Source organism: Cottoperca gobio, chromosome 12 (genome assembly GCF_900634415.1).
Source record: "Cottoperca gobio chromosome 12, fCotGob3.1, whole genome shotgun sequence".
NCBI lineage: Eukaryota > Metazoa > Chordata > Actinopteri > Perciformes > Bovichtidae > Cottoperca > Cottoperca gobio.
In genome coordinates, this window is record NC_041366.1 from 9333066 (window position 1) to 9360731 (window position 27666).

The 27666-nt window shown below is 40.3% G+C and overlaps 1 protein-coding gene across 2 annotated transcripts in view; it reads right to left on the bottom strand.

Moving 5' to 3' along the window:
* tnksa (tankyrase, TRF1-interacting ankyrin-related ADP-ribose polymerase a) overlaps nt 1-27666 on the bottom strand; it is an 81226-nt gene that overhangs the window by 17612 nt on the left and 35948 nt on the right. For both annotated transcript variants that reach the window (XM_029444089.1, XM_029444090.1), the window contains 10 exons: nt 14086-14180; nt 13160-13226; nt 12796-12982; nt 9761-9882; nt 9582-9673; nt 9258-9336; nt 7510-7681; nt 6893-6972; nt 3531-3676; nt 3231-3396 (listed from right to left, as the gene is read on the bottom strand). In XM_029444089.1, the coding sequence (XP_029299949.1) occupies nt 3231-3396; nt 3531-3676; nt 6893-6972; nt 7510-7681; nt 9258-9336; nt 9582-9673; nt 9761-9882; nt 12796-12982; nt 13160-13226; nt 14086-14180 (1206 nt within the window). The remainder of the gene's footprint in view (nt 1-3230; nt 3397-3530; nt 3677-6892; nt 6973-7509; nt 7682-9257; nt 9337-9581; nt 9674-9760; nt 9883-12795; nt 12983-13159; nt 13227-14085; nt 14181-27666) is intronic.

Consider the following 27666-nt stretch of genomic DNA (forward strand, 5'->3'; position numbering starts at 1 on the left):
GCTCACAAATAAGTTTAAATGAATACTTAACCCCCAAAAATGACCATTTGTATATCTATAACTCACCCTGCGTTACCTTGAATTCTTGTGGAAACATCTTCAGGGAAAAAATGATGTCAAGACCAAATTTCATGAGAAATTTCTCTAAAACCTGAAAATGTCAACCTGCTGTCAGGGGAAATCAATGATAACCAAAGTCAAAGAATCACCATCTGGGCACCAAATGTCATGGCTATCCATCCAATAGTTCAGATATTTCAGTTTGGACCGTCCCCAGAGCCGTACCGCGAGCATGGCCACAAACGCATGCAGAGCTGGGTGTTTGTCGTGAACAGTGCCAGCCACAGTCACTGAACAATCAAAAGAAAGCCATAAGGAAAATGTCACCCTGGTTGATTGACAGATGACGATACATCATCCAGATCATAACTCGTGTGAGTTTACACATTTCATGCCAAGTGCTAACAAGGCAGATTCTGCTTTAATTGGAGGAGAAATTCATTATGTTCCTGCACTTCTTTCCTAACAAAGAAAATGCTAATACGCTTTTTGTATATCACAAGATCCCTGAGGAAAATCACAGCACTTGGAGCACATTTTATTCCGAGCACAAATTCAACACAGAAAGGGGACAATAGAGAGTTGACAACAAACAGAGAACACAAAAGAAAACCTGCTGCTGAACTCTGAAAATAGTTTATCCAAAAAGAGAGAACAGTTGCATCCCGAGGCCGTCGCAGATTAACGCCAAAGTGCGAGATTTGTGTGTGTGTGTGTGTGTGTGTGTGTTAAAGGGGAAATGAGGCCGCTGCCATGTGTACACAAGTATCACAAGCTTAGTTTAGGATTTTCCGACCAGAGTGGAAAAATGCCAAACCTTCCGACCACCTTGAAGAATCGATCATCTGTGTGTGTGTGTGTGTGTGTGTGTGTGTGTGTGTGTGTGTGTGTGTGTGTGTGTGTGTGTGTGTGTGTGTGTGTGTGTGTGCGCGTATGCGTGTGACCTGCTGCATCTCTGATCTCCAGGACTGTTTAGAGAGAACTTACTGGGACTTATCTGCACATGAGGCTACACCAGGGTCTGACATTGAGGCTACACCAGACGAGGATGAACAATCACTTGTAATAAATAAATAAGAGTTTGTGTTGGATGAACATGAACAAAAGCTGCTAACAGTAACAGCTACAGTAGCACCTAAAAGCATCTCACTGTTGCAGGTCAGAGTTGCCTCAAGTTAGCAACTACAGATGGGAGTCAGTTTAAAGGAAACGACATAAAGTGTCTTAGGAAGGTGTTGGACCACCACAAGCCTTCAGAACTTCAATGCACCATAACAAAAGACTTACAGATAAGAAGTAGGTGGCAACCATTTTCCAGTAACAAAAATATTATACCATTGCCAGAGAAGAGGGTTCAACAAGATGACCAGTCGAACTCCAAACATGACATTTCTATTTTGTTACATCAGATCTGTGAGGAGACCCGTTTTAATCTGATGTTATTTTCCGTCTCTTAAAACGGGTTCTTTGGCATTTCCACACATGCACATAACAAGTGGATTAAAATGTACCTCCATATTGTTACAACCTATTGACCTCAACTGGAGAGATTAACATGATTACTCTAAAAGATACTTACTGAATTTGTGACGTTGAAGTCGGTCTGGAATCTCCTACAGGCGTTCAAATGGCTTGGGTTATGGTGAAGAATCTTCATATGCTTAACGTCTTCCCTTATTTACTCAGGGTTTTGTTTTTAATTTTGCAACCCATCTGAATTAGTCCAGTGGCAAAACAAATAAAGTCGATAGTGGCTATTTCCCTGTGGAACTCATAATCTCTAAATTTGTCAAGAAAAAAACCCTCCTTCCCCAAAATTGAATCAATATCCGTTTGCTTATGGGGCGATCCGCTCGATGGATGACAGGACTTGACTTGCCTCACACATACTGTGTAATAGTGTTAAATAATAGATTTGACCTCTGCAACAAAAAATGCAAATGAAGTGCGTTTTAATGCACTTGGGAGCATCAAGATCAACAGTTGTTGGCACAAATTCCCCAGTGCGGGGCCATTAAATCTTTGCAGAAGAAGAGGCGGAGATGACGTCATGCAAAAAGCTTTGGACAAAGCTCAAACGTTGGAGGAAAAAAAAGGTGGAAGACGTGACGAAAATAAGACACGTGAGTGCATTTGAATGACGTTACAGTCGCCTCATCGCTCCACACAGAACCAAGGTTTTCTTGTGCTGCAGGTTTTAGTCCTGAAGTCAGTCCTATTTGCTAAGTCTGTTTCCATTTCACTTCAAAACCACTTTTCCCCCCAAAGAGCTGTCGCCTTCCTTAACACTGCCCACTGCACTCAACCATAACTGTCATCCCAGCACCTCCACTGCACCACCACACTTTTACTTTGTCACCAGCAGCACTGCTCAACTGCAGTTATCCTCAAAGTGATTAGTGGTTTCTGCTGTGAACTGTTGCGTGCAGCACTTTTCTTTTTTACTAGTTTGTCAGACTGACCTTGTCAATCTCACAAACAGTTCTCTGGCTGCACCGCACTGCAGATGTATTTTTGTTTCACATGTCACTCAAATGAAATCCAGATTTATTTATTTTTAACTGAGCAACATGAGCATGAGCAATCATCACTCTCTCGACCTTATGCCATTCCAATATTGCGTTAAATCTTTCATCACATTGTGTTTTTGATTTCATTATTATGTTGTTTGCTCCCAATCATTCATTTCTTTGTGTAACGACAGTAAAGGAATTCAGAGTAAAACAATCTTGAAGCAGCACATTTTCCTTGCAGCTGATGTGTGTTTTGGTTTCTCGTGTATTGATCTAATAATAAGTTATGCGGCCCCATATGGCAGAAACACTTTAGTGGTGTAGCTTAGTCTGGAGGTGTTTATGATAGGAAAAAGAAAAACGTATTTAGCTGTAAAACTGCAACATTTCCCAGGCCTCGTAGTCTGATTGCTTAGAATTTATCCTGACTGGGCTGAAAACTCAAGTCATACCTTTTAGCGAATACTACCAATTTAAGGAGCGTAATGGCTTTTACTTCACACCTTATGCACCACTAGTCTGATTTTCATGGCAGTGACTGCCACTGAGTTTCCTCGTGAGTTGATTGCTACTAAAGTTGCCCATGCACATTCATTTATATGCATTTGTGGCACTGAGCGTGAGTTCGGCATTAGGGGAGGAAAGTGCGGGTCTGACCTTCAGCAGCAGTTTGCAGATCTCGTATTTGCCCTTGGCAGCGGCTTCATGGAGCGGCGTGAACTTCCACAAGTCGGCCACGTTGACTGAGGCTCCGTGTCTGACCAGCAGCTCGGCCACTTCGTAGTGACCGTACGAGCAGGCGTTGTGGAGGGGGACCAGGCCACTGCGAGCAGAAAACACACACACACAATTAGTTTGTTTTTTTTAGAAATGATCACCTTCCATAACTTTACGCAACGTACACAAACTGCCCGTGAGAGTTTTCTGCAAATTAAAGTGTAACTTAAGGAGTCCCACCCTTTGTCCTTGGCATGCACGTCGGCCCCGTGGTGCAACAGATACTCCACCACCGACACTCGATTGTAGCCGGCAGCAAAGTGAAGAGGAGTGGAGTGTCTTCCCTCCAGATCTCTGCAATTCACATTCTGAGCAGTACACAACGTCTGGAGAGAGACGGAGACAAAAGAGGGAAGATGAATATGAATATCCGATTTCAAATTAAATAACCAATCTACCGAAGAGCTGTGAGTCTGTGCGTAGTCAATCATTGTTTCTATTATTCAGCTTTAAAAGGACAAAGAAAGATTTGATTTAAAGATTAGATCATTTCAAAAGGGCTTCCCTTGAGGACAGTGTGCAATAACACCACTTCCTTACTGAAGATGAATGATGAGTTGCAATAAATGATCAAGATCTGAAGAAAAGCGACTGGTAGGAAAGTGGACATATCATTGTTCTCTGATAACGGGGGGGGAAATCGTGTGTAATTTACATACAAATATAAAGAGGGAACACTTCTTTGGAGTTGGTGGCACTGTAATCTGCTTATTATAACATTTTTATTTTTTATTATCATGTTTACTACTTGAGATTTGCATAGAGGGTGTAAGGACAGAGGGTACACTTTACGGAGGGTAAAGCCCCTCTATGCTAATGTGTAAGTTGTGCTATTAGGCTATATACATAATATTAACTTAACTTAGTAGCAATTTATGCTATGAGCAGATCCCCTGACCTTTTCTGTTAGCGCCACCATGAGTTTCACATTTTACCTCCAAATCTAAAAACATTCCCATCAGCCCCAGCTGTACCTCGTGTTTAATGCTAATTAGCAACCAAACTTGCTGACGCACTACAAGAAGAGGGTGAACATTATACTTGCATGGTCACTTTGAGCATGTTGGCGGGATGATGTAAGCTCAAGACTCAAAAGTTTACATCTTACAACATACCCAACGAACCCACACCAACATGAAAGGAAACAAACAAACAGTACTTCTGAGCGAGAGTAAGAAAGGAAGATATAGATTAAATATAGAGTAACGCTGCTGCTCTGCCCAGCCACAATGATTTATGATGAAAAATATGTCCGTGAAAGGAAATATGTGAGGATACAAAAAGGGTTTTAGGGAACAACAGTATTGAAGTTATTAACTGAAGTTGATGCACGTTAGCTGAACGGCGGCAGACACCTGCTGCCCTGCTGCTCACAGGACATAACGGCGCTGCTTTGCTGTTATTTAAGTCCCAATTACACAGTTCAGTACTGAGAACAGACACAGTGGGACATTTCATTTAAAGTTTCCTTCTGCCGCACTCAAAACATCCTCAACAACAACCCTGAAACAAACCATTTGCCTAAACTATCACGTAAATGCTGAACTAAACTTTGTGCGACATCTTAGGAGAAAACTTGAACAAAATATTTTGGTTTACTTTGCAGTTATCTTTCCATACTGGATTTGTATTTATTCTAATGTCTAGTTTTATACTTTACATAAAGTTCAGAGGTTACATGTGAATAAACATTTAGAGCCTGCAGCTGTCTACCCTTACATCTTTTTAAATAAATGCAGCTAACTTGAACTCAGGTGGAAGAGCCTTCAGTTCGGTCTACCGTACCGTGCTCCACTGTACATTATATACTGGAGATGCTACTATTTAATGTTAGACTATAGTTATTTACATTGCAACTTGTATTTTTGCAAAGTCGTTGAGGTACCGGCAAAGTTGCACTTTCAGTTCCATTTTTATTGGTGCCAACTAACCAGAAATGCTTTAAATAAAAAGAAGCAGCAGTATTGCGTCGCGGAGTCATGTTGTGAGCAATGTATTTCTTCCTTTAGAATATCTTTCACCGTTTTTTAGATGGCTAGATCGAGCAAAATGCATCCATACAAATGTATTATGAACAGCGTGATTGTTTAAGAGAGGGGATTCATTTGGAGTCGTGTTTGTGGCCACCTGCTATTCTCCCTCTCTTTTACATTAGCTCTGTTTTTGAGGATCTTTAGCGGCTAATTATTCCACTGTCTTTATCCTTGTGATAATGTTTCAAAAATAGTAAATGTGGCTGTAGCTTCTGTATTGAGGAGCAAAAGTAACCAGACCGTAACATTTATAATGGTATTTACTGCTTGGAATGAAGTGGAAGATGCTCCTGTGTGTTGACCCGTTGTCGAAGGTGACCAATCTTTCTAACGGCCACAGTCTGAACCTCCTCGACATTGAAACAGATGACAGGCATCAGCCCAGGAGCGGTGCAAAGGGCTATTTTTCTTCTGTCAATCAGAAGCTCAGCCATACTGTTAACCCCAGTGTGTGTGCGTGTGCGTGTGTGTGTGCGTGTGTGTGTGTGTGTGTGCATCAGGTAAAAAGAGACTGACAGAAAGCCAGGCCAGAGCTCATTGTCTGTTCTGCTACGATTCTCTGCCTACCTGCCAAAGCATCACCCTTCAGACTCTGACAGACCCTCTTCATCTGGATAACCCCATTACTGTCTGTCTCGGCGAGGAAAGACACAACGATTTTCACTCTACACCAAATACTTCTGTCAAACACTTTGCCGGATCTTACCAGGTCCTGACATTTAGTGGGTGGTTTCATCCGAGGCATATCACAGAGCATCACGAGCGCCTACACTTTTAACAGGAGTGGGCCCGGGTGCAAATCAGACTGCTAACAGCCGCTCTGATTATACTGAGTGCTGTGGTCGGAAACATTATGAGAGGAGAAATTTGGCCTTTAAAAGGAAGAAGGGTTCGCAATTTGTCTGGGATCAATGCGGACACAATGAAAACATTTGATTCACGCCGAACGATGTCCACCTGACATTTAACAAAAAGCACATTGACCAGGACTCCTTAAGAGCAACACGAGCCGTCACAAAGGTCACATTTTGTTCAATTATCATTTAAAAATAAAGATGATATAATCTGTGTCACATATTCAATGATTTCATTATTTTCCTTTTCTGTCGTGTGTCATCTTTTTACAGATTTAAGGACAATAAACCCTTAGTCATCATGTGTTCTTCACTGAGCTCGTCGAGTGTCTGGGGAACTCGTGGAATGTAAGTTCAGGCATTTTTAAGGTTTATAACATTTAGTCTGTGTTCAACCAGGCGGCTGCTCAAGTTTTACACACATTTTTCTGGAGAGGATTCCACATTATTTCCAAACCTTAATGAGGCAATTAAAAAAAGATTTCTGCTCCCTCACAGCGAGGCCACTGAGGTCGACTTCTTTTTTTCATTTTTCAAATTAAAGCAATATTGATTTTTTTGGAAGGGAATTAATTGTGTCTCTTTTAACCCTAACACCCTCAAAAAGTAGCAGACAATGTCAACCGTCAGTTACAAAAATGTGACAAATCCTAACCTTGACAGTGTCCAGGTCTCCGGCCTTCGCAGCTTCCAGAAGTCTGTAGTCCACGTCTGAGTTCCTCACCGGGACGTTCTCTACAGAGCACACAGGAGAACATTGGAGAAATACTTTGCACAAACATTAGCAAAAGCTACAAATGATCATAAAAGAAAATGTTTAACGAATTGCACACAAAAGATCCAGAAGGCCAGCACGATATTATCATATGTGCATTATTAACATGATATCAATATTACATTTTTTAAATAACCCGGTTATCGTCCATACCGTTATATTGCGACGCCCCCCTAGCCGCACTATTTCTTGGCTGGTTGCAGTAACGTCTTAAAGTCTCAGAGTTTTTTTGTTAACATGAAAACTGCACAGTGCACCTTTAATCTGGAAATACTTCAGTAATGTAAAGTGGAGTTTCGTCTTTACCTTTACTCTATCTGCACCTTTAGTCTGAACCCATCAATACTGACCTTTCAAAAACATTCCAGTTAATCCCGCTGTTGCTGGCTGCTGCATAGCAACTAAAACAACATGGCACCCACACATCTGCACACCCAGCCACCCACTCACACACCTACACACACACACACACACACACACGCAGGGTGGCGGCATACCGTTGAGTATTTGCTGAACAGCTTCATTTCCCATTTGAGCAGCAGTGAAGCCCTGCAGTGACACCAGCGAGGCGTCTGCCCCGTATCCTAGCAACAGCCTGCAGGTCTGAAGGTGGCCTGCCATCGCCGCACGGTGCAACGCCGTCTGACCCAGCGTGTCCACGGCGTTCACCTGCAAACACAAACATCTTTGTGTTACGATATCTTGAAAAGACCTTCAGTTAAATTGTTGCACCTTTAGACGATCTTAAAACTGTTCATCTCTTCTTCATCTCGGTAAATAAGTTTGGGGTGGAATGTATTTCATATTCTTTCCAGGTGAACCAATCTCCCCTCAGAGAGCCTCATCGACATTATGACTGCTTCAGGTGAGAATGACATTTCGTCAACCTGTAGTTATATGTTTAGAACTTTATAGCTTCCATATACGAGCTAAGGTCTTTGAAACACTGGTACACGTGTAATAAGGCCGTAGATTGAGGGTGATCGGACAAAGGTCTCTGTCAGATCGAAATGTTGCACAATATTGTTGGGATCTTTTAATACAGTGTGCAGATCTTTTGACTCTTGACAAGGCCATAGACCCAGAGCCAAGTCAGTTTGAATATCTCTCAAGCAACAAATATAAAATAAATAAACAAAGTTATGCCATTTTATAGTGCGATATTGACATATATTGGGACATACTGAAATCAGCGTATTTATTTATGTAGGAAAAAAGAGTCCAATAAAAGTTTTATTTACAGTGTAGCCTGTAACGGCCTAAACAACCAGAAACAGTATGAAAGAAACGTATTCGATAAGAAACCGTTTACAGTGAGTTTTGTTAGGGAGAGAGAAAAAGGAAAGATCTGAGACAACATTAACTACAGTCAGTCATGTGACTCCTGTACTCTTACCCAAATCTAGATGTGCACTATGTGTAATCTGTACACGAACACGCGTCAGTATCGAAAGCGATCGCAAAGTAAGAGCAAGAGGACAGTAATGAAACTGTGATGAGTCACCACTTTTAGAGATCAGACCTAAATGTCAGTTCTAAAAGTAAACACTCGCTCTTTAATTCTGAGTGTCTGACACACAAACACTGATGTTTGACGCTGATGAAACGTTTACTGCATCATTTCTATTTTTGTATTTTATACTGGTAGTTACTTTAGATTAGGGCTGCAACTAACGCTTCATTTCATTATTGATTAATCACAATAATTATTGATTATTGATTGATTATTGACCGATTAGTCAATTAATCCATAAAAATAAAAAAATATCTTTAAATGTCTTGTGAGTCCAAAACCCAAAGATGAAGATAAACCATATTTCAAAGTCTCAAAACAGCGTTTTCTGCCATTTTTGCATTACTCTAAGGATTTGGTTTTGAATTTGGCGATAATTTTTAGGTCGATCTACTAATCGATTAGTCAACTAGTCAGCTTTATCGAGATACGTTTTCACTTTGATGCTAGAATGGTATGTTTCTGTTTATGAGTGTCTGAAAAGCTACATTTACTTTGATTCAATGCTGTAAAACTGCATTGTGAACACTGTACATGGGGGGGGGGGGAGATTGCCCCAAACAACAATACAGACAAATGAAAAAACATTTGTGATATTAATTAATGTGTAGATAAGCCGAATGGATGAACGAACAGAGACGTAAATATAAAAAGCATACATGCATATATTTAAAAAGGATTAAGGTGTGATGACAGATGATAAAAGTTCATATAGAAAACACTGTGATTTACCTTGGCACCATGCTTCTGTAGCACCTCCATAATGTCATTATGAGCACGTTCTGCTGCCACATGAAGAGGAGTCATGAAACTACAGAGAGGAGAGAAAAGGTGAGAGTTCAACGTTGCTTTATTTGTGTAGTTTCACTGGTACTAAAAACGTGCTCATCCAGCCCCTGACTTTGTAGTACAAAATACCACCTACTGGTAGCGTCAGTCCAAAAGCCTTCAATCATCTCTACATGTTCAATCATTCTGTTGACAGCATGCAGTTTGCATATAAATATAATGATGATGATCTCACTGTGTTCATGAGCAGATGAAAACAGCACTCACTCTTTATTCTTCTCGTTTACATTGGCCCCTTTCCTCAACAGCAGCTCTGTCACCTGTTTCCTCTTGGGGTGCGGCGAGGCTACCGCGCAATGCTAAAACACACAGACGGAAACATCATCTATGCATCTGTGCAGCAGAATCTGTGAGTGTGTATGTGTGTGTGTGTGTGTTCATCTCACCAGCGCAGTCTCGTGTGTGTGCGGGTGTTTGAAGTTAATGATCTCCAGTGCCAGGGTCTTCTTAGCCTTGGCCATGTCAGCTTCGCGAGCAGCTTGGAGCAGCGAGTGGCCCTTAAACTCATCTGAACACACACAAAATGTCAACATGTTAGAAACGGAGAGAAACAGAGTTGGTTTCAGTGGGATTTTGAGTTTAGTTTGACAGGTTTCCCAACACAAAAGTATCTAAAAGCATCATAGAGGAGCATCTGGTGCTTTAATGAATGAAAAACTTGACCAAAACCAGATTTAGGTTCTCAACCGACCACAACTATTTATTATTAGCATACTAATATTTAGATTACTTCAAAGTTTTCACGAGCAAACTAATAACTTATGATGCAACAGCCTGCGTGCTGGAGATGGAGCGGAAACAAGTGATTACCCCCCCCCCCCTTATAGATTACTGCAAAGAATTTGCAATTACACGAGGAGCTCGACTGACGTCCCTCCTCACGTGCAGCTACTTTCATGTCAGTGTGAAAGCCAACTTTTGGTGCTTAATATAGGAAATATATTACGGTGAGGGTTTCACCTGATTCATCAGTATCTGCTGTTGTTGCATTAAGTGACAGACATTCCAAGATTTGACAAGCAATCAAATGTACACCAACTCTACGATGTCATACACAATATTTGGACATGTGCTTACTCCCGTTCTTTCTGAGAAGAAAGGAAATGGTTACCTAGCTTAGCATAAAGACTGGAAAGAGAGGGAAAGACTTAGTTTGTGGTTTTACCTCACAGTGACGATGAGCGTTTTTGCCAAAATGTATTCTTTTAAAATACAATACATTGTCTACTTACTCACAAAGCCAGTGGCCCTGAAATACTTTCAATTTTGTCTCAGCCATCTGGACAAACTACACATTTTTTTCTTTTTAAACATAACATTTGTAAGAAATACTACATACAAAAGTCTGGTGAATTTTAAGAACAAAGATCTTAATTTTTAGGTTTTTTTGTTTTGTTGTTGCAGCAAATGTCCAACATATTTTCAAAGACGCGCCGTCTTTATAAAATAATACAACTAACAGGAGGAATTGTCCTGCAGTTGTACATGAACTCAAGATGGCTTATGATTCATGTAGCATTTGATTTACGCTTTGATCTGCCTTATTACAAAGATAAAGCAACAAGTGCAGCAGCGGGAGAGCCGACTCACTAATTAACTTTCAAAGAGTTGCAGAGAGCCTTCTGGCAGAGACAAAGTCTTATCTTGTCTGCTTTGACTCTGCAGAAAAGTAATTCAATTATTGCGCAATTTCTGTTTAATTAAAATATCACACATCTGTAAAATGCTCGATTAAGAAAACACATGCATGAGGATGTACAGTTTTTATGGCTGCACAAACACGCACACACATTTTGTTCCTAACACAAAAACAAAACCAGTATTTTTAAAATGCAAATAGTGGAGAAGAGTAGATATAAGAAAATATATTGTGAAAGGTTATCTGCATACACATCTTGAGATGAATCAACTTGAAATCAAAATGGAACATGATGCATAGTTATTCAAGGACATTTGTATTCACATTGTACACTTCCTTTTAGAGTCAGCCCTACGAGTGTTACAGAGTTTAACCTAAAGGAGTTCCTGTCAGCTTGTGTAAGTCTTGCTGCCACAGAGGAAAATAATCTCTGACAAGTGTAAACAGGTGGAAAACATCTTCCGACATCTTTACTGCAGAAGTGAACTGAGCACCAAATCATCTGTTAAGCAGCTAAGAATGTCACAGAATGTCACTAAAAAACATCAGTACTCAGTCGAGTCCCTAACAAAGAGTTCAATCTCACTCAGTTGTCCCTCCCGGCTCCTGTACAGTTAAGACGGCAGCGAATATAACAAAAACAGGAATGTATTCATCATAATTTTAGTGAATCATAATCATCATGGGATGGAATTTATCTACAGATGCTCCGCTTCAAAATGAGACTGAACTTTTCTATGGATGTTAGTTTTGAAGCCACAACAAAGATCAAAATGTGGCCTGCAACAGACGAGGTAAGGCTTGTTTTTAGTTTAGCAGATTGCCGGAATTGCTTTTTGCTGCTGAAGCAGTTGTGGATTACTTACGGCTGCTACCGGCCGGTTAATAGGAGTGAGGAGTCAGCACTCAATGACGGTATAAAGCTACGGGCGGGCTGCAGCTAAGGAGTATCGTCAATATTCATTAATCTGCCGATTAGTCATTTGTTAATTGTTTGGTCTATTAGATGTCCAAAAATAGTAAAAACTGTTCTCCAAAACCCAAGGTTACATATGAAAGTGCTTTGCTTTGTCCAACCAACAGCCCAAACCCAAGGATAGTCAGTTTGTTATGACAAAATATTGCTGTAACAAGCACATCTTTGGCATTGATGATTTGAAAGAATAGCAAAAAAATATATAAAGCTTGTGTGTGTGTGGGCTAAAGTCCAAAAGCTGTTCCCTTTCCAGACAGTTTTTAAAAAGTATGTATTTGTCTGCACTTTCCTTCTGTGCTGTTTCATCCAGTACACATTCTTTTTAAAGAGCGGAATACGAGCACCAGCCGAGACTTAATTTTGTTCTGCTCAGCTATCCAAGCATGTGGAACTGTTCATGTCAGATGTTATCATCTGTCTCTCTTCAAATCCATAATTCCTTGTTTTCAACTCTTATCAAAAAAGACTCACATTTTCAACTGTCTGAATCAGTGTTACTCATTGCGCGGCTCGTGAGCCTCCTGCGGCTCGCCAAGCTTTAATTGGTGGCTCGCGTGGCAGTGGGCTAAATAAAGGTGTGATAGATATGATTATGGAGTCAATACAGATATTTCATAAAAACACAAAAAACAAGCAGGGGTATTACATATAACCCATTATAATCAACTGCTCCACACACGACTGGTGTAAATACACTCTCTTTTCCTAAAAACAATCTCTTCATTAATTCAGTACCGTGACACATTTAGCAGCGCTGTACACTGCAGCTGCACTTTATGTAAATGAAGCACCACACACACACTCACATGTCAGTCTTTCCTTCAGCTCGGGAGTGGGCGCCATGTCCACGGAGCTCTTGCTGTGGCAGTTGAGCAGGGTCGGGTCAGCCCCGTGGCTCAGCAGCAGAGAGCAGACCTCCACTCTGTTTTTAGACGCCGCTTCATGGAGTGGGGTAAACTGCCACAGATCCATGGCGTTCACACAGGCTCCATGCTGGAACAAAAATAAATGGTGGATGAATAAATGGGAGGGAAGCAACAGGGAGGAGAACAAGACAGACACCAAACAGTGGAACTTGATTCTATTGGGATTCAATTTCCATTTTCGTTATTAGCAAAAATATTATCGTACTTTATATTAATTAAGAGTAAGTACCACCACCGAGTTTACCTTTAGCAGCAGCTCAGTAACTTCATAGTGTCCATAGGAGCAGGCATTGTGTAGAGGCACCAGACCACTGGAAGAGCAAAACAAAAAGCATTCTTATCAACAATAGATATACATTTTAATATTCAAAACAGAGCTAAAAACCCTCATATATCACCCTTTATAGCATTATATCTTTCTTCAGTTCAATAACAAAAACAATACTAAGATGCTAGCATGCTAGCAGCTCTGTGCGGCTGTAGGAGCTTAACGCTAACACCAGCATGCTAACATGCTCGCCATGACAGTGCTAACATGTTGATGTTTAGCAGGTGTAATGTATAACATGTTCACTAGCTTAGCTTAGCGAGCTAGCATGCTAACATTTACTAATTAGCACTAAACATTGCCATCCTGAGAGCCCCATTACTAGCATGGCTAAATATTCAATAGTTTCACCAAATGAATTCCGAAGGATGGAATTCTAATTTAATGTTACCTTATTTTGCGGGGTGTATATATGTCAGCCTAAATCTTCTTTAGCTTAATTTATTTAAAATAATATCAATTGAGGCTCAACAGCTCAATTCAGTCTTAAATAGCAACTACAATCACCACCTCCAAAATCAAACTCAGTAGGTGCATGGCCTAGTTTTACCTCAAATGTATGATGGCAAGATAAAATTAACATTATAGGAATTGTCGCCATGTTTTTCCTGTCTGAAAATAAGAAGAGAGCCAATGACAGCCTGGCGTGTTTGTCCGATCACGTAGTGAGGTTTCTTGATGATGTCTCAGGGATGAAAAGCACTGTTGATCATATATTAACCAGCCTGCTTGCTACAACAACTACACCTGAAAGATTACACATATAGTTCTTCAAGAGGTCAAAATGTCTGTCTTTTTTTTAATTCTCTTTTTTTATTGTGCTTTAATGTATTGGTACGTACCCCTTGTCCTTGGCGTGGACATCTGCGCCGTGCTGTAGTAACAGCTGAACTATCCTCACCCTGTTGTATCCTGCTGCCAGGTGGAGTGGAGTGGACTGGAGAGACATAGAAAGAGATAAAAAGGGACAAGAGGACGAGGGGAGGAATAAAAGAGGAAGGAGAAGTAGGAGACACACAGTGGGAGGAAAAAAAGAGACACAAACATTAAGTAAATTCTACAGCATGACAGCCTATCATCATGATTTCCTAACAGTCCTGTGTACAAAGAGTGCAATAAAAGAGGTACACATTCTGGTTCTCGCTGAGCAGCAAGATGTACGACAAGACGTTTCACAGAGAAACGGTCTGTTCCACCACTGAATCAGTCTACAGTTATAAAGCCCGACTATATTTCCTCCATAAAAGTGATGAAGAGCTGCAGTTCGGAATGTTTTAAGACGGGACTGAGATGAGATGGTTTCAGCTCTCCATGCAGTGCTTCCTCTCTCAGTAAAGGCCATTCTTCTTCAAAGCCGGAGTGACACCCACACTGGTGCAGAAATGTTACGGCAGCGAGAATGTTCCCATTATTCAGTCAAACTGAACTCGTTACAGGAAAAGGTAATGGGAAACCTGCCTCTATGTCATGATATAAAAGACATTTTACAACACAACGAGAAGTACTACCGTGGAGATGAAATCGTGAATATGACTGAGATTAAAGCTTCGACATGCAGCTGGCAGATCTAACAGTTCTTAGACAGCACAACCTGAGCTAACTATAAATGTCCCTTTCACACATGACAATGCAATCTTTCAGAAATTCAGATATCTCTGGGTCATGCCCTGAGTCAGCCCATATTCCAGAATATCTGATCCAATTATTCACTAAAACCCTTCACAATGCTACTATAAGAAAAATGGTTTACGATTCCCAGGTGAGAGGGCAAGTTAATCGAAATTATTTTAAAGCATTTCCCCAATAAAGTCTAGTGGTATCTACTGTACCTATTATCATCTTGTCGATTATTTCTTACGTATCAAATAGTTTCACTGAAAACCGTTCACATCAAGGTATATGGATTATCCAGAGTAAGCAGGACTGTAAGTGCATTTTAAATATAATAAAGAAATGGTGGAAAGTTGGTTTATCGATAAAACAAAGAGCAAGAAGATGAAATGGAAACCAAATGCCGTCACATTTTCCTTGTTGTTTTCCACTATTTGAGGTTTGACTGGCCGTTTTTTTAAATAACATCATCTCGTATTGTCCTCTTCTTCAGCAACGGTTTGATGGCACCTGACAGGAGAATTATCTCCACCAACTGCTTATCTCGATGAACCAACTCCTGGGTATATTATTTGCATAATGGAAGTGGATAGAAATGCTCATTAGTTTGTATTTTATTTTGCTGATTTTCTGAAAACTTGGTTTGATGTGTACAACATTTGGATGGAAACTTGAGTACTGTTAAAAAAAGATATGTTGCAGTTTAATTATATAAAGATGTGAGGGAACTGGAAAGAGAGATGAGGAATCACATGCAAATAAGGTTCAAAACTAGAACTTCTTTTGTTTCTTTAAAAGTCTGAACATTTAGTTTGAATACGACTGCAAATTGAAGAGTCCACTACGAGCCATCCAAGCAGACAATGAGATCGAGAAGGAAGACAGACATTCATGGTGTGGTATATTTTTCTCAAAGAATAACTATCCTGTATGGAGATTATACAAATAGTAAGCCAATTATAGTGTAAGGAGGAAAAAGTCAGGATGACATTATGACAGGTTTATGTGTGGAAAGGGATTCAACCGTCCTCTCAAACACAATACTTGACGCATGTGGACACCACATTTACATTCCACCAAATTTCAATAATGTAATGACGAGATCCCGCATGGTCATGGCGTGGAAAAGTGGTAGATGTTACACCATCAATTATGTTCTATGTTCCCCCCATATGTGACTGCCCTCTGGCTTTTTAGATCTACTAAACTATACTCCACTTCCTTGTGTGACAAGATCTATCTCAACAGCTCTTCAACATCAGCTGAACCGGCCAGCCAACTGTCAATGAGGTAACAACCCTCAACTGTTTTCAGCACCTTTGCCCCCTGGGATCTGGTGTGAACCTTTTCTAAAAGTGCAACGTGTCCTCTACATCGTGCATAAGTTCATGTCATCTCAATACAAGTGATTCTTCTGACAACCACATTATGCTCTGAACGAAGAACGCCGTAAAGCCATGACCGTGGGGAAGTAAAAGGAAGGTGCTGAGAGCAGCTTTGATTCCCGTCCGCAGGATTCAGATGTTGGTGGCAGCGAGGGGGGGACGCGGCCCGGGTAACTTCTGGAGTCTGATATAATATTTTGCTATGAATAAAAGCTTAAGTTATGTTTGTGTTTGATCAAACACCTATTGTATTTTAATGTATTGTTAAGATGCAAAATGATATTACCATAATTAATAATTCTACTTATTTAAAGAGCATTACACTGACAAATAATAAAGCAGCACATACAACAATATATATTATCATTTTTTTATTAAAATTTCCAAAAGAAAAATTCCACTAGATACATCTTGCAGGCTAAATCAAACCTTATGGCGGGCCAACATCAGCCTGCGGGCCACACTTTGGGCAACCCTGGTGTAGAAAGAGAGAGCGCTGAAAGCAGGCTGCAAAACAGCTGTTTCTAATGCCGCAAACAGCTGTTTTTACATCTGGATTTAGTTATATCTTGTTACATATATAAGATGTGTTTACAGTCATTTAAACGCCACTCATTCATAGATTCAAATAAATGTAGTTCTACGTTCTTATGCAAGTGCTCTGATTACTAAATGCATTCTTTGATTTTGAAACAGTAGCCCTCTTTTGTTATTGTTGTCGTTTAGCCTCTTCTGAGACTATTGCATGGTTAAATCAATCCCCCACACAACTGTAACAGTAACTTCATCGTAGCACATGGCCTGGGTGACAAAACAAAGTGTTCTGTAACTGCACAATACTCAAGTAATATAGCTCTATGTCTGTTTCAATGCACATCTCCCCCATCCCCTCTGCGTGGTCTTGAAACAAACAAAAAAAACTGCCCTGAAACCACACGATGATGCTGCATTCAGAAATGCTACAGGACAGTTACCAGACCCGGGGTTCACAGACCACTGGAACACGTATTGGGGTTCGAGATATCTTTCTGTTATAAAGCCCATAACGAGGTCATTCACAGGTCACTTATAGAGAAATATTTCTCTTTTAAAAGTCAGACTACAACATTATTTCATAAGCCATGATGCAAAACCTTGGCAACATCAAAAATAAATAATAAATGTTTACAAAGCACTCATTTTCAAAGTGGAACTTCTCTAAGTTTTCTCAAACAAAATGAAGAAAATGATTAAGTCCTCACTGCAGGCTGGCTATTTTGTAAATTATGCAGAATGTTTTCAAAAGATTACACAGACACGAGATACTGGAAATCTCCTCAAAGAAGGAATATGTTTAACTTTGGATGGAAAATAACAATTAGTGGTTGCAACTTTTTTTATTTGACAAAAAAGATAGTTTAGCTATTCCGCCCATATCCTGTTTGGTGTTGCCCAGATGTCAGAGGACATCTTGAAAAATAGATCATCTTTGGTGTTCTCAGAGTTCAGCGGAGACGCAGTGAGGCAGAGCCGGGTGGACAGATGGTGCACTAGTATTTACAGAATGTGACAGCAGCATTTGGAAGGAGCAGGACATGGGACGCAGTTAGTCATCATTCTCACTTTAAATTCAGTGTCGTGCTGTGTGTCTGTGTACTTGTTTTTGCAAGTTGTGGATATAAATAAACAGAACAAAACACAGATATGTTAAGCAGTAATCAAATCCCCTTACATACATCAAACATCCCTATACCTAGCTACCAGTGCGTCAGCAGTATGTACTGTTGCATCACCATGATGTTGTTGCCAGGGTCATACTGGCAACAACCTCCTCCACCTCCTCAATCTGTCAACAGTGTGAGAGCGCGGCTACATGCATATATTTTTGTGAGAGAGAGAGAGAGAGAGAGAGAGAGAGAGAGAGAGAGAGAGAGAGAGAGAGAGAGAGAGAGAGAGAGAGAGAGAGAGATTGTATTATCCACACAGAAGCCTATTTGGATTCAAGTCATAAAAAAGCATCTCCAGCTGAAACTTTATTATGATCCTCTGACCTCAGCAGCCACAAGCCAATAATAATCAAAAAGCATCACCCATTTGTCATCTATCTGAGCCATTATATATCCAACATCATCCAACACTCCTCCACTGCAGCCTGCTCCTTTTCCTACTGCACTGAATTTATGAAGCAAAGACGTATTTTATTCTGTGTTTTTCTACTATTGGAAAGGTCACATAGTGACCCAAACATTTTCATTTTAAATGAATGCTCTTTAAAGAAAATGCAGCAGCAGTACAGTGGGCAGAAGTGAGGGTCTATAAATATTCCCGTGTTTACACGAGCATAAGATTTCTACTGATGCCAAAGCTGCGAGTTTAGAGTCTATGAAAATGACAAATGAATTAAACTACGTATTCAAGTTACTTTTGGCTTTAGCGTTTAGCTCTACATGCCATATACTGTTATTTTCAGTATGAGGTAGGTTACTCAGAAATACCATCATCGGAGTGATATTACACATATTCAAAAAAGAGCTTTATGCACTTTTAAAGCATTTGTGTTTTTAGCCATGCTCTATGGAGGACAATGTTGTTCCGTCGGTCGGTCAGTCGGACTGAATAATTAGAGCGAGTTATTATCTCCGCCAGGCGTAAGGCTGGGGAATCATGTGTTAGGCTATTTTTTGTCAAAACGTGCATAAACACATCATTGATGCCCAATTAAATACTACTACTTTACTACAATACAACATATTGTTTGTTTTTTTCAACTTTTATCATACTATCTTTATTTTCTGACTTATTTATTTGCAATTTTTCTAATGGCATGTTTTCTCATTTATTGCCGTTGATTGATTCTGTATTGTGAAATTCTTATCTTAATGTGTAAAGAGTTTGCAAAAATGGTATACAAATAAAGTTTTCTTCAAAGCTTTTCTTGCCGTCGTGTTCAGCATAACATTACGAATGAAGTGACAATCATATGCATGAGTGTTGATAGACAAATAGATCAGGACTACTCTTACACATATCAAAGGAAAACTGCACATACAGTTTGGCTGCTCCTTTGCTGCGCGGATAAAACGGAACCATATAGAGCAGGGGTGTGAAGCTCATTTTAGTTCAGGGGCCACATACAGCCCAATTTGATCTCAAGTGGGCCGGACCAGTAAAATCACAGCATAATAACCTATAAATAACCACAACTCCAAATGTTTCCCTTTGTTTTAGTGCAAAAGAAATACAAGTACATTCTGAAATTGTTCACATTTAATGAACTATCTTTTTACAAAACATTATGAACAACCTAAAATTCCTTAAGAAAAATAAGTGCAATTTCAACACTATTATGTCTCAGTTTATCATTTACACATGTGCATTACAACTTACAGATCAGTGTGTCTACAAAGGCAGAAAACATTTAGTGGAAACCTTTGAAATAGCAGTTAATGTCTTCTCTGTAATGAAAGTCCTCCCGCGGGCCGGATTGGACCCTCTGGCGGGCCGCGGGCCGCATGTTTGACACTCCTGATATAGAGAGTCGTGGGAGCGCTGTCGTCACGCATACCCAATGCTGACGCAACGTTTGTGGTCTAGTGGATTGTATTCATTCAATCAAACTTCACAGCAGTGGTCGTTGCAGACACACCTGGCGGAGATCTGCACTCGACTGAGTGCACTTTTGGAGTTAGTTCATGTGTGGTGCCTGTGTCCTTCAACTGTTGGTGTTTCTATCCATAAACTGCTTTGATGCTTGATGAAATTTGTTGCCTCAAAGTGAAAAACCTAGTAGACGATATTTAAAAGAGGCAATCGGCAATCACAGTGGCAGACAGAGTGAACAATAGCAATAAAAAAACCATTCGGTTGTGTTTTAATCACCTAAAAGCCTTTCTGTGGAGGGGAGTCAAGAGGAGAAGAGGAAGGAGGGATATATGGGAGGAAAATTAAGGAAGCGAGGAGAGATGCGGAGGGCATGATAAAGCCAAGATGGAAAATACTGATCTTTCTTTCTGACCTCTCTTGGTAGCATTTGTCTTTTTAATGCATTTATCCCTTCCCCCTCCGTTGACACACGATCCATCTGAAAGCTGCAAAGTCTCCTCAAATCACAACATTTATAAGATTTTGCTTATTTGGCCATCTAACAACAAACATAATCGTGACAAAAACGGCATGAAAAATAACAAATTTAACAAAATATTCTAAAAAACATAAAGTGTGTGATGATGGTTTTTTTTCTTTAACCTCTCTCTCTCACAAAACAGAGCGTGGCAGAATCCTAATGATGGGTAATGATGATGCTTCCCTTAAAATTCAACAAGGGCCTGCCTCTCTCTCTCTCTCTCTCTCTCTCTCTCTCTCTCTCTCTCTCTCTCTCTCTCTCTCTCTCTCTCTCTCTCTCTCTCTCTCTCTCTCTCTCTCTCTCTCTCTCTCTCTCTCTCTCTCTCTCTCTCTCTCTCTGATCCTGTCAAGCTGTTGCCATGACAACGGTGACTGCTAGCTGTCAGCAGTTGCCATAGCAATGAGACATGATCTATCTGGGAGTGTGAACGACCACATTTGGTTTAGTGTCGTTTGCATGAGTGTGTGAGTGTGTATATGTGTGTGTGTGTGTGTGTGTGTGTGTGTGTGTGTGTGTGTGTGTGTGTGTGTGTGTGTGTGTGTGTGTGTGTGTGTGTGTGAAGCTCTGATGTTATTCCTGAACTTTGCCCTGCAGGACCAAACATATAAAACATATATATATATATATATATATATATATATATATATTATATATATATATATATATATATATATATATCATATGTGACTTTGCACATTTATTTTTGCTTAAGACTTTATTAAAACAAGAAAATATTCTGCCAGTCGGGTGAGAACATTAAAGTTAAATCCAAGATCAGTTTCCTCTGCGTCTCTTTAAATGGGTCACATATTGCTGCACATGTATCCAGGAAATAGATTCAAGAACATTCTTTAAACAGAAGAAGAACCATGAAGGAAAGTGTGTGAAGTAAAAAGCTGTCTGCACCTGAAGTGAAACTGAATACGTATGTCGCATCGGTGTGGAAACTAGAGGTGCTGCGATGTGATATGCAGCCTCGGTTTGAAGTTCAATCAGCAAATTAATCTGTCTGTGTCATATTACACATCATCTTTCACTAAATGCACTTTGGGGTAATAAACATTTTCTGCTGTAAAGACAAAATGTGACATGTGTGGAGATTCTCTACAATTGATGAGCAGGAAGACAGATATATGGGGTGATGCTGTCTTGGCTTAGCGATACACACAAATCTGCATTAAAACATATTTTTAATTTGTCAGAACTAAACTAAAACAATCCACTGGATTGTTGCTGAAGGCTGAATTTCATATTTCATTCTGTGCTCAGATTTAGTACCTGGATAAATCTAGAGTCATTCTGTACACCGATGCTCATATACCTCAAGACAAATTGAAAACTAGACATTTCTCCACCACCAGTCATATTGATTTATTACATTTACATAAGCTTTTACTCAATGACATAGAAACATTTATTTCGGTCGGTTAACAAAAAAACTCTTATTTTAAAACAAATAGTGGAACATCCCTTTAACATGTGCTCGACTCTTTGAGCTGCCTTAGTACTCCGGTCAGGGCTGCACATCAGCAGGTGGACACGCCAACAAGATGAGTCGTGTCAGATGACTGGATCAATAAACATATTAACAAATCTGTGTGCTACTCCTGCCACACACACACACACACACACAGACACACACACACACACACACACACACACACACAATGAGGCGCTGACAGCTCAGCCCAGCCAACAGCTTGGAAGATAAATAACCTACAGCTAGTCTTCTCATCTTATGCTCACACACACACACACAACAAACAAACACACACACACACTATCTCAGCCATCACCTGTCTATGCGCTCAGCCTCTAAGCTATAAACACCGACTTCTCCGAGGAGCAGAGGGCTCCACGGAAAGTTTAAAGCCCAGCAGCTCAGAAAGTAACTTCAGGAAAAAATACCTCCACAAAAGCAACGGAAAGCGTCTTTCTTACTTTCCATCTCAGACGGACATGCCAGTTATTATTTTTGTTTTAGCTGTCGGGTGTCATTCAGTTAAAAACTTAAGCATCACTTATATATTCCTAAAGTTGGAAAGCAAAGTTCCATGTTATTATACCCTGCAGGACATTAAACTTAGTGAGAAAATGATGTCTAAAAAGATAATCATTTATTAAATCACAATTGTTAATCACAAGTAAAACGTCTTTAAAGTTGTAAGTGTTTTTATAATAAATTGTATTGATTGTAATTGTGCACTTAATTAATGTTTTTTGTTTTGTTTGGGAAACAAACATTTTGACAGCCAATTCTTCCAGACGGACTACCTTTGTACCAACAAGCTGCAGACAACATCATGTCACGGGCTTGCATGAAAACAAGAGGTTAAACTTCTCCTCGCCCTATTTGTCACCTGTCACCCGAACAGTTAACAAATGCCTCTGGATATTTCTGTTCTTTGTTTCGAAGGAGCAGAAGTCTTATATCTCTCTTAGACGGGCCATCAGGTTACATTTATGCACACACTGACAGCGCTGTGAAAAGTCATTCATCATTCCTACGACCTTATGTTGTGTTTGCTTGGATTTTGTAAACACGCGCGGGCTTCCGCCAAGACAAGAACCACGACGTCAGCAACAAAATGACAAGAACCTTGTTTGATTGTAAAGCTCAGGAAACATCCAACCGTACATATGTCAGCATAGAGTGCTCGCGTCCTCACAACAGTGCTGTCATGTAAACAATGGAAACTGACTAAATGTAGCAAAGGTTTATCAGATAGGTCAGTATAGCTGAATACATACATAAATACTACTAACTGGGGTGAAAAAAGAAGCATAAAGCTAGATATTTTTCTATTAACTAAATTGATTAAAACTTAATCTACTTAACTCTTCTAATGATCTCTCACTAGCTTCAAATGGCATAAAATATTGCAGGGCTTCTAGTCTTTTCTCAAAGTAAATGATCCACTATGCTCTATTCCTGAAAATTTCACTTTTTGAGATGTTTTTCCCAAAATAAAGGATCATAAACATCATCAGTCGGTGCGGCGCTCTCAGCAGGATGAGCTCCCCATGATCAACATTTAAACAAGACTTCAATGGAAGTCTTTTCTCTTCCCTTTCCTCTCTCTCTGAATCTCAATCTTGGTCTTGCTCTTCAGTTGTCTTTGATGTCGGTGCCAGCTAGGATGCGAGTGGGTGCGATGATTCTCACTGGTAAGATATAGATCCAAAATTCACAATAACGCACAAACAAAAAGCAAACACACATTCGAAACAGACGGAGCTCAGCAGAGTCCCAAACGTGAAATATATTCCCTGAGGTTTGAATAGAGGCAGCTTGAGAACGCTCTCCACTCAGCTGTGTTAATAATAACCCACTCTGATGGGCCCTCAATCATCAGAGTTTGCACACACATATGACTGTATGACTGCTGATGCTTATTCTATAGAGCTGTGCAATCAGAACAAAAAGCTCTTACTAGAATTAGAGCTGTGGCTGAACAAAAGTACACTACATGGTCAGAAGTATGTGGACAACCCAACACTACACCCAATTGTGATTGTCAAACATTTTGTTCCAGAAACATGGGCATTATAATGCTGCCATAACAGCTGCCACTCTCCTGAACGCACCACGCTGGGAAAACCACCTTTCACATTGAGAGTTCCCTTAAATGGACCTAAGAGTCCACTACAGTATGTGGTCAGGGGTGTCCACATACTTTTGGACGTATAGTATATCGCTCCATCTTGCTTGCTCACCCTCTCTTCTCATGAATGCCTGTGTGTGTGTGTGTGTGTGTGTGTGTGTGTGTGTGTGTGTGTGTGTGTGTGTGTGTGTGTGTGTGTGTGTGTGTAAGCAGAGCTTTTTAATTTGACCAAGAGGCATTATGCAATCAACATTTATGCTCCAGATATGTGTGTTTGTTTGTGAGTGTGTGGTTGAATAGGAAAGGAAGAGAGCCTGTGCCTCTTCTAATTAAAATGGAACAGAGAAGAAGGGGGAGGGGGGAGAGAGAGAGACAGAGAGAGAGACAGAGAGAGAGACCGAGAGAGAGGGAGAGAGAGAGACGAAGAGAGAGGGAGACCGAGAGAGAGAGGGGGAGAGAGAGAGAGAGTAGAGAGAGAGAGAGGTAGAGAGAGAGAGAGGTAGGTAGAGAGAGAGAGAGAGATGACAGAGCAGATAGACAGAGAGATGGTAGAGAGAGATAGATAGAGACAGAGAGCTAGATATATACAGAGATCTATACTCCAGAGAGCTCGATATTTTGTTTATCTCTCTCTCTCTCTCTTCTCTCTCTCTCCCTCTCCCCTCGATATCTCGTCTCTCTCTCCTCCCCCCTCTCCCCCCTCCTACTCCGACCTAATCGCGATAGCAGACAAACACCGCTAGAGTAGAGAGACCACCCTAAGAATAAGAGATATAGATAGAGAGATAGAAAGAAGAGTCGATATAGAATATAATAAGTCCGATATGTGAGAGTCCTAGAGCTCATCTTCTTTTCGTTGCTTCTGATCTCCGCCGATATGCCCCTCTAGCCTCGCTCTGCTCTCTTGATGAGAGAGAGAGGGAGAGAGGCCTTTGTTGAATTTTAAGGGAAGCATCATCATTACCCATCATTAGGATTCTTCCACGCTCTGTTTTGTCCATGATTATCATTAGTGTCCTCTGAAACAATTGTGTTTGTGCGTCGTCTGAGTGACGCTCAACGGTGTCATATTTTGCATGTTTGCACAAATGTAATCTGGAGAAAAAAAACTGTCACGCTATTATCTCTCTCACTCTCAATAAATTCTTATTACCTCCGCCAAGGAGGTTATGTTTTCAGTTTGTTTGTCTGCATGTCCGAGGGATTACAGAAAAACTGCTGGCCTGATCTTCATGAAACTTGGTGGAAAGGTGTAGCAGTGGCCAAGAGAGAACTCATTACATTTTGGAGCGGATCCAGGGCTGGATCAGCTGTTTATACTGTATAGGCATTTGGCCTTGGTGCAGGTCTGTCCTCCTAGTTAAGTTATATAATAGTTATTATATTTTAATCTAGTTGTCTGCTACTTATTACTCATTGTCATCAAAGGACCATGTCTTTGTTTTTGTTACAAGAAATTGTCTAGATTGCCTTTTACCATTTTAACTGCTGTAATAGCAATTTAAATGTCTACTGTTTTAATTATATAAGTTTCCTATGTTAAACAAGCCAACTGCCATTTGATGCTAACATAGGAGTGCCGGTCAAATCAAACCAGGGCCAACTGCCATTTCATGTTAATACAAGACAGACGCATCCTGATTAGACTGATTAACTAACAAAAGACAGGACACAGCCAAATGTTTCAAACTGTTTAACTAACAAAAGACAGGACACACCCAAATCCTGATCAAACTGTTTAACATACTGAGACATAACTATTACCTTACAAGCATCAAAGTGCAGTTTGGCCCGGCCCCCCTGTGTTTTTTCATCACCTCGTCTCCAAACCAAATTGTATAAAATGCCTATGTGTCTTCTTCCAACCTGTGCCCTTCCATAGACTACGCTGTATTCTGTGAAACTGGTGCCATTTGTGGCCACAAATAAATGCACAAAGACAACTCTGTCTCTATCACCATTTATTTGATTTTATATACATCTCTCCAGAGTAAAGCAGGAAAACTTCCACAACAACGCCACACTATAAAATATACAAAATTACATCATAACTATGAACCAAAAGTTATCATAATAAAACATGATTTGTACAAGAACCCCACCTTAATAAAAAAGGAAAAGTAAGTCTAAATAAAATATTAACTAGAATTGCCGACCTTGCAGTTGTCGGCCTCAAGTTGCAGTTTACACCCATGCCTGTCCAAGATTCCATCACTTCATCAGTTTATCCTTTTAGACATGTGTGTGAAAGTTTCATAATTAGCACATCAATTCTTGACTCATGGACAAAAATGTGTTTTGTGAGGTCCCAGTCACATAGACCTTTGAATTAATCAGTTCATCATTGAGTCCAAGTGGAAGTTTGTGCAAAAGTTTAAAGAAATTCCCCAAAGGTCGTGAGAACGGGGCTGACGGACATACATACAGACGGACGAAAACACAAAGCCACCGGCGCGGAGGCATAATAAAGTTGTACACTCATACTTGCCAGCAGGCTAATTTGTATTAGTAGATTTGTTCAAAGGAACACAAATTACAAGCGGAAAAGTTTTTGTTTTCCCTCAGTTTCACTTATATCTAATGCCATTACCCAGAATTCACCCAATAGTTTCTGTTAGCAGTGGGAATGTAAATCCCCATCATCATTAAATTACCCTAAGCAAATAACGAGGATAAAACTGCACAGGCATGAAAAATATATTCCATCTACTGTGCATGACTGCTTTTAGTCTGAGCAAATAAAGAGCATTATAATATTCATCTACTTATGAACCATTACATTTCAACGATCTCTTGTGTTTCTTGTGTGTTCCCTGCATCTCCAAAGAATTTCAAATGACATGTTGTTTCCCTCAGGGTATCACATCCCCAGCAGGCCACCTGCACAGAACACATCCAGAGGATGTTCTCTCACGTTTACTGGTATGGCGTTGATATGACAGATACAAGCTGCAGCTGAGCATCATCAACAACACTGAAGTGCCCGTAATTATAGGAAAGAGCCTCCTCAAAGCTGTTAGAGCATTTATATGAAAGTTAACAAGAGTACAGAGTAAAAGCCTCACTTTGGCTCCCTGCTTGTCCCACTAGTTGTCATAGTAACCAATAAAATACAGCGGGCTCTGCTTTAGCGACCAATAAATTACAGCAATCTCTGTTTTCTGGGACTTGTCTCTGACCAATCAAATCTTTTTCAGATAAAACCATTTCTTCATGATAGCTGCAAACCCACGGCTTTAAGTGCCAATCCATAGGTGGAGCAAGTCATCCCAAAATACGGCAGTAGAGATAATACGCCCCCAAGGGACACTCTCGGCTCGGTCATGTTGGAAAACAGGGATATGGAGAGTTACAGGGAGTGCTTCAACTAAAAAATACAAAACTAGAAAGCAGTCCATTTTTTCTTCCACTTCTTCATCCCAGGGACTAATTAGTCACAAGCCAGATGTGCTGCCGTGAACCGGCAGAGCTCAACCTGAGGCACAGGACTCTCTGAGGACGCATGAGCGGATGCTGTGGTCACAAAATTATTTCCATTAAGCGAACAACAGGAAGTAATACGGCTCTTTTCTCTGTTGGACAATGTGCTTTTGTTGCTACCTGGTGTTTCTTTTTGGCATGTCCAGCATTTTTTTCCGAGCCCTAAAGTCTCACTACACTCTGCAATCGAACAACGGTAGAATTAATAACCAACATTAGCTGACTGAGAAACTCTGTCAA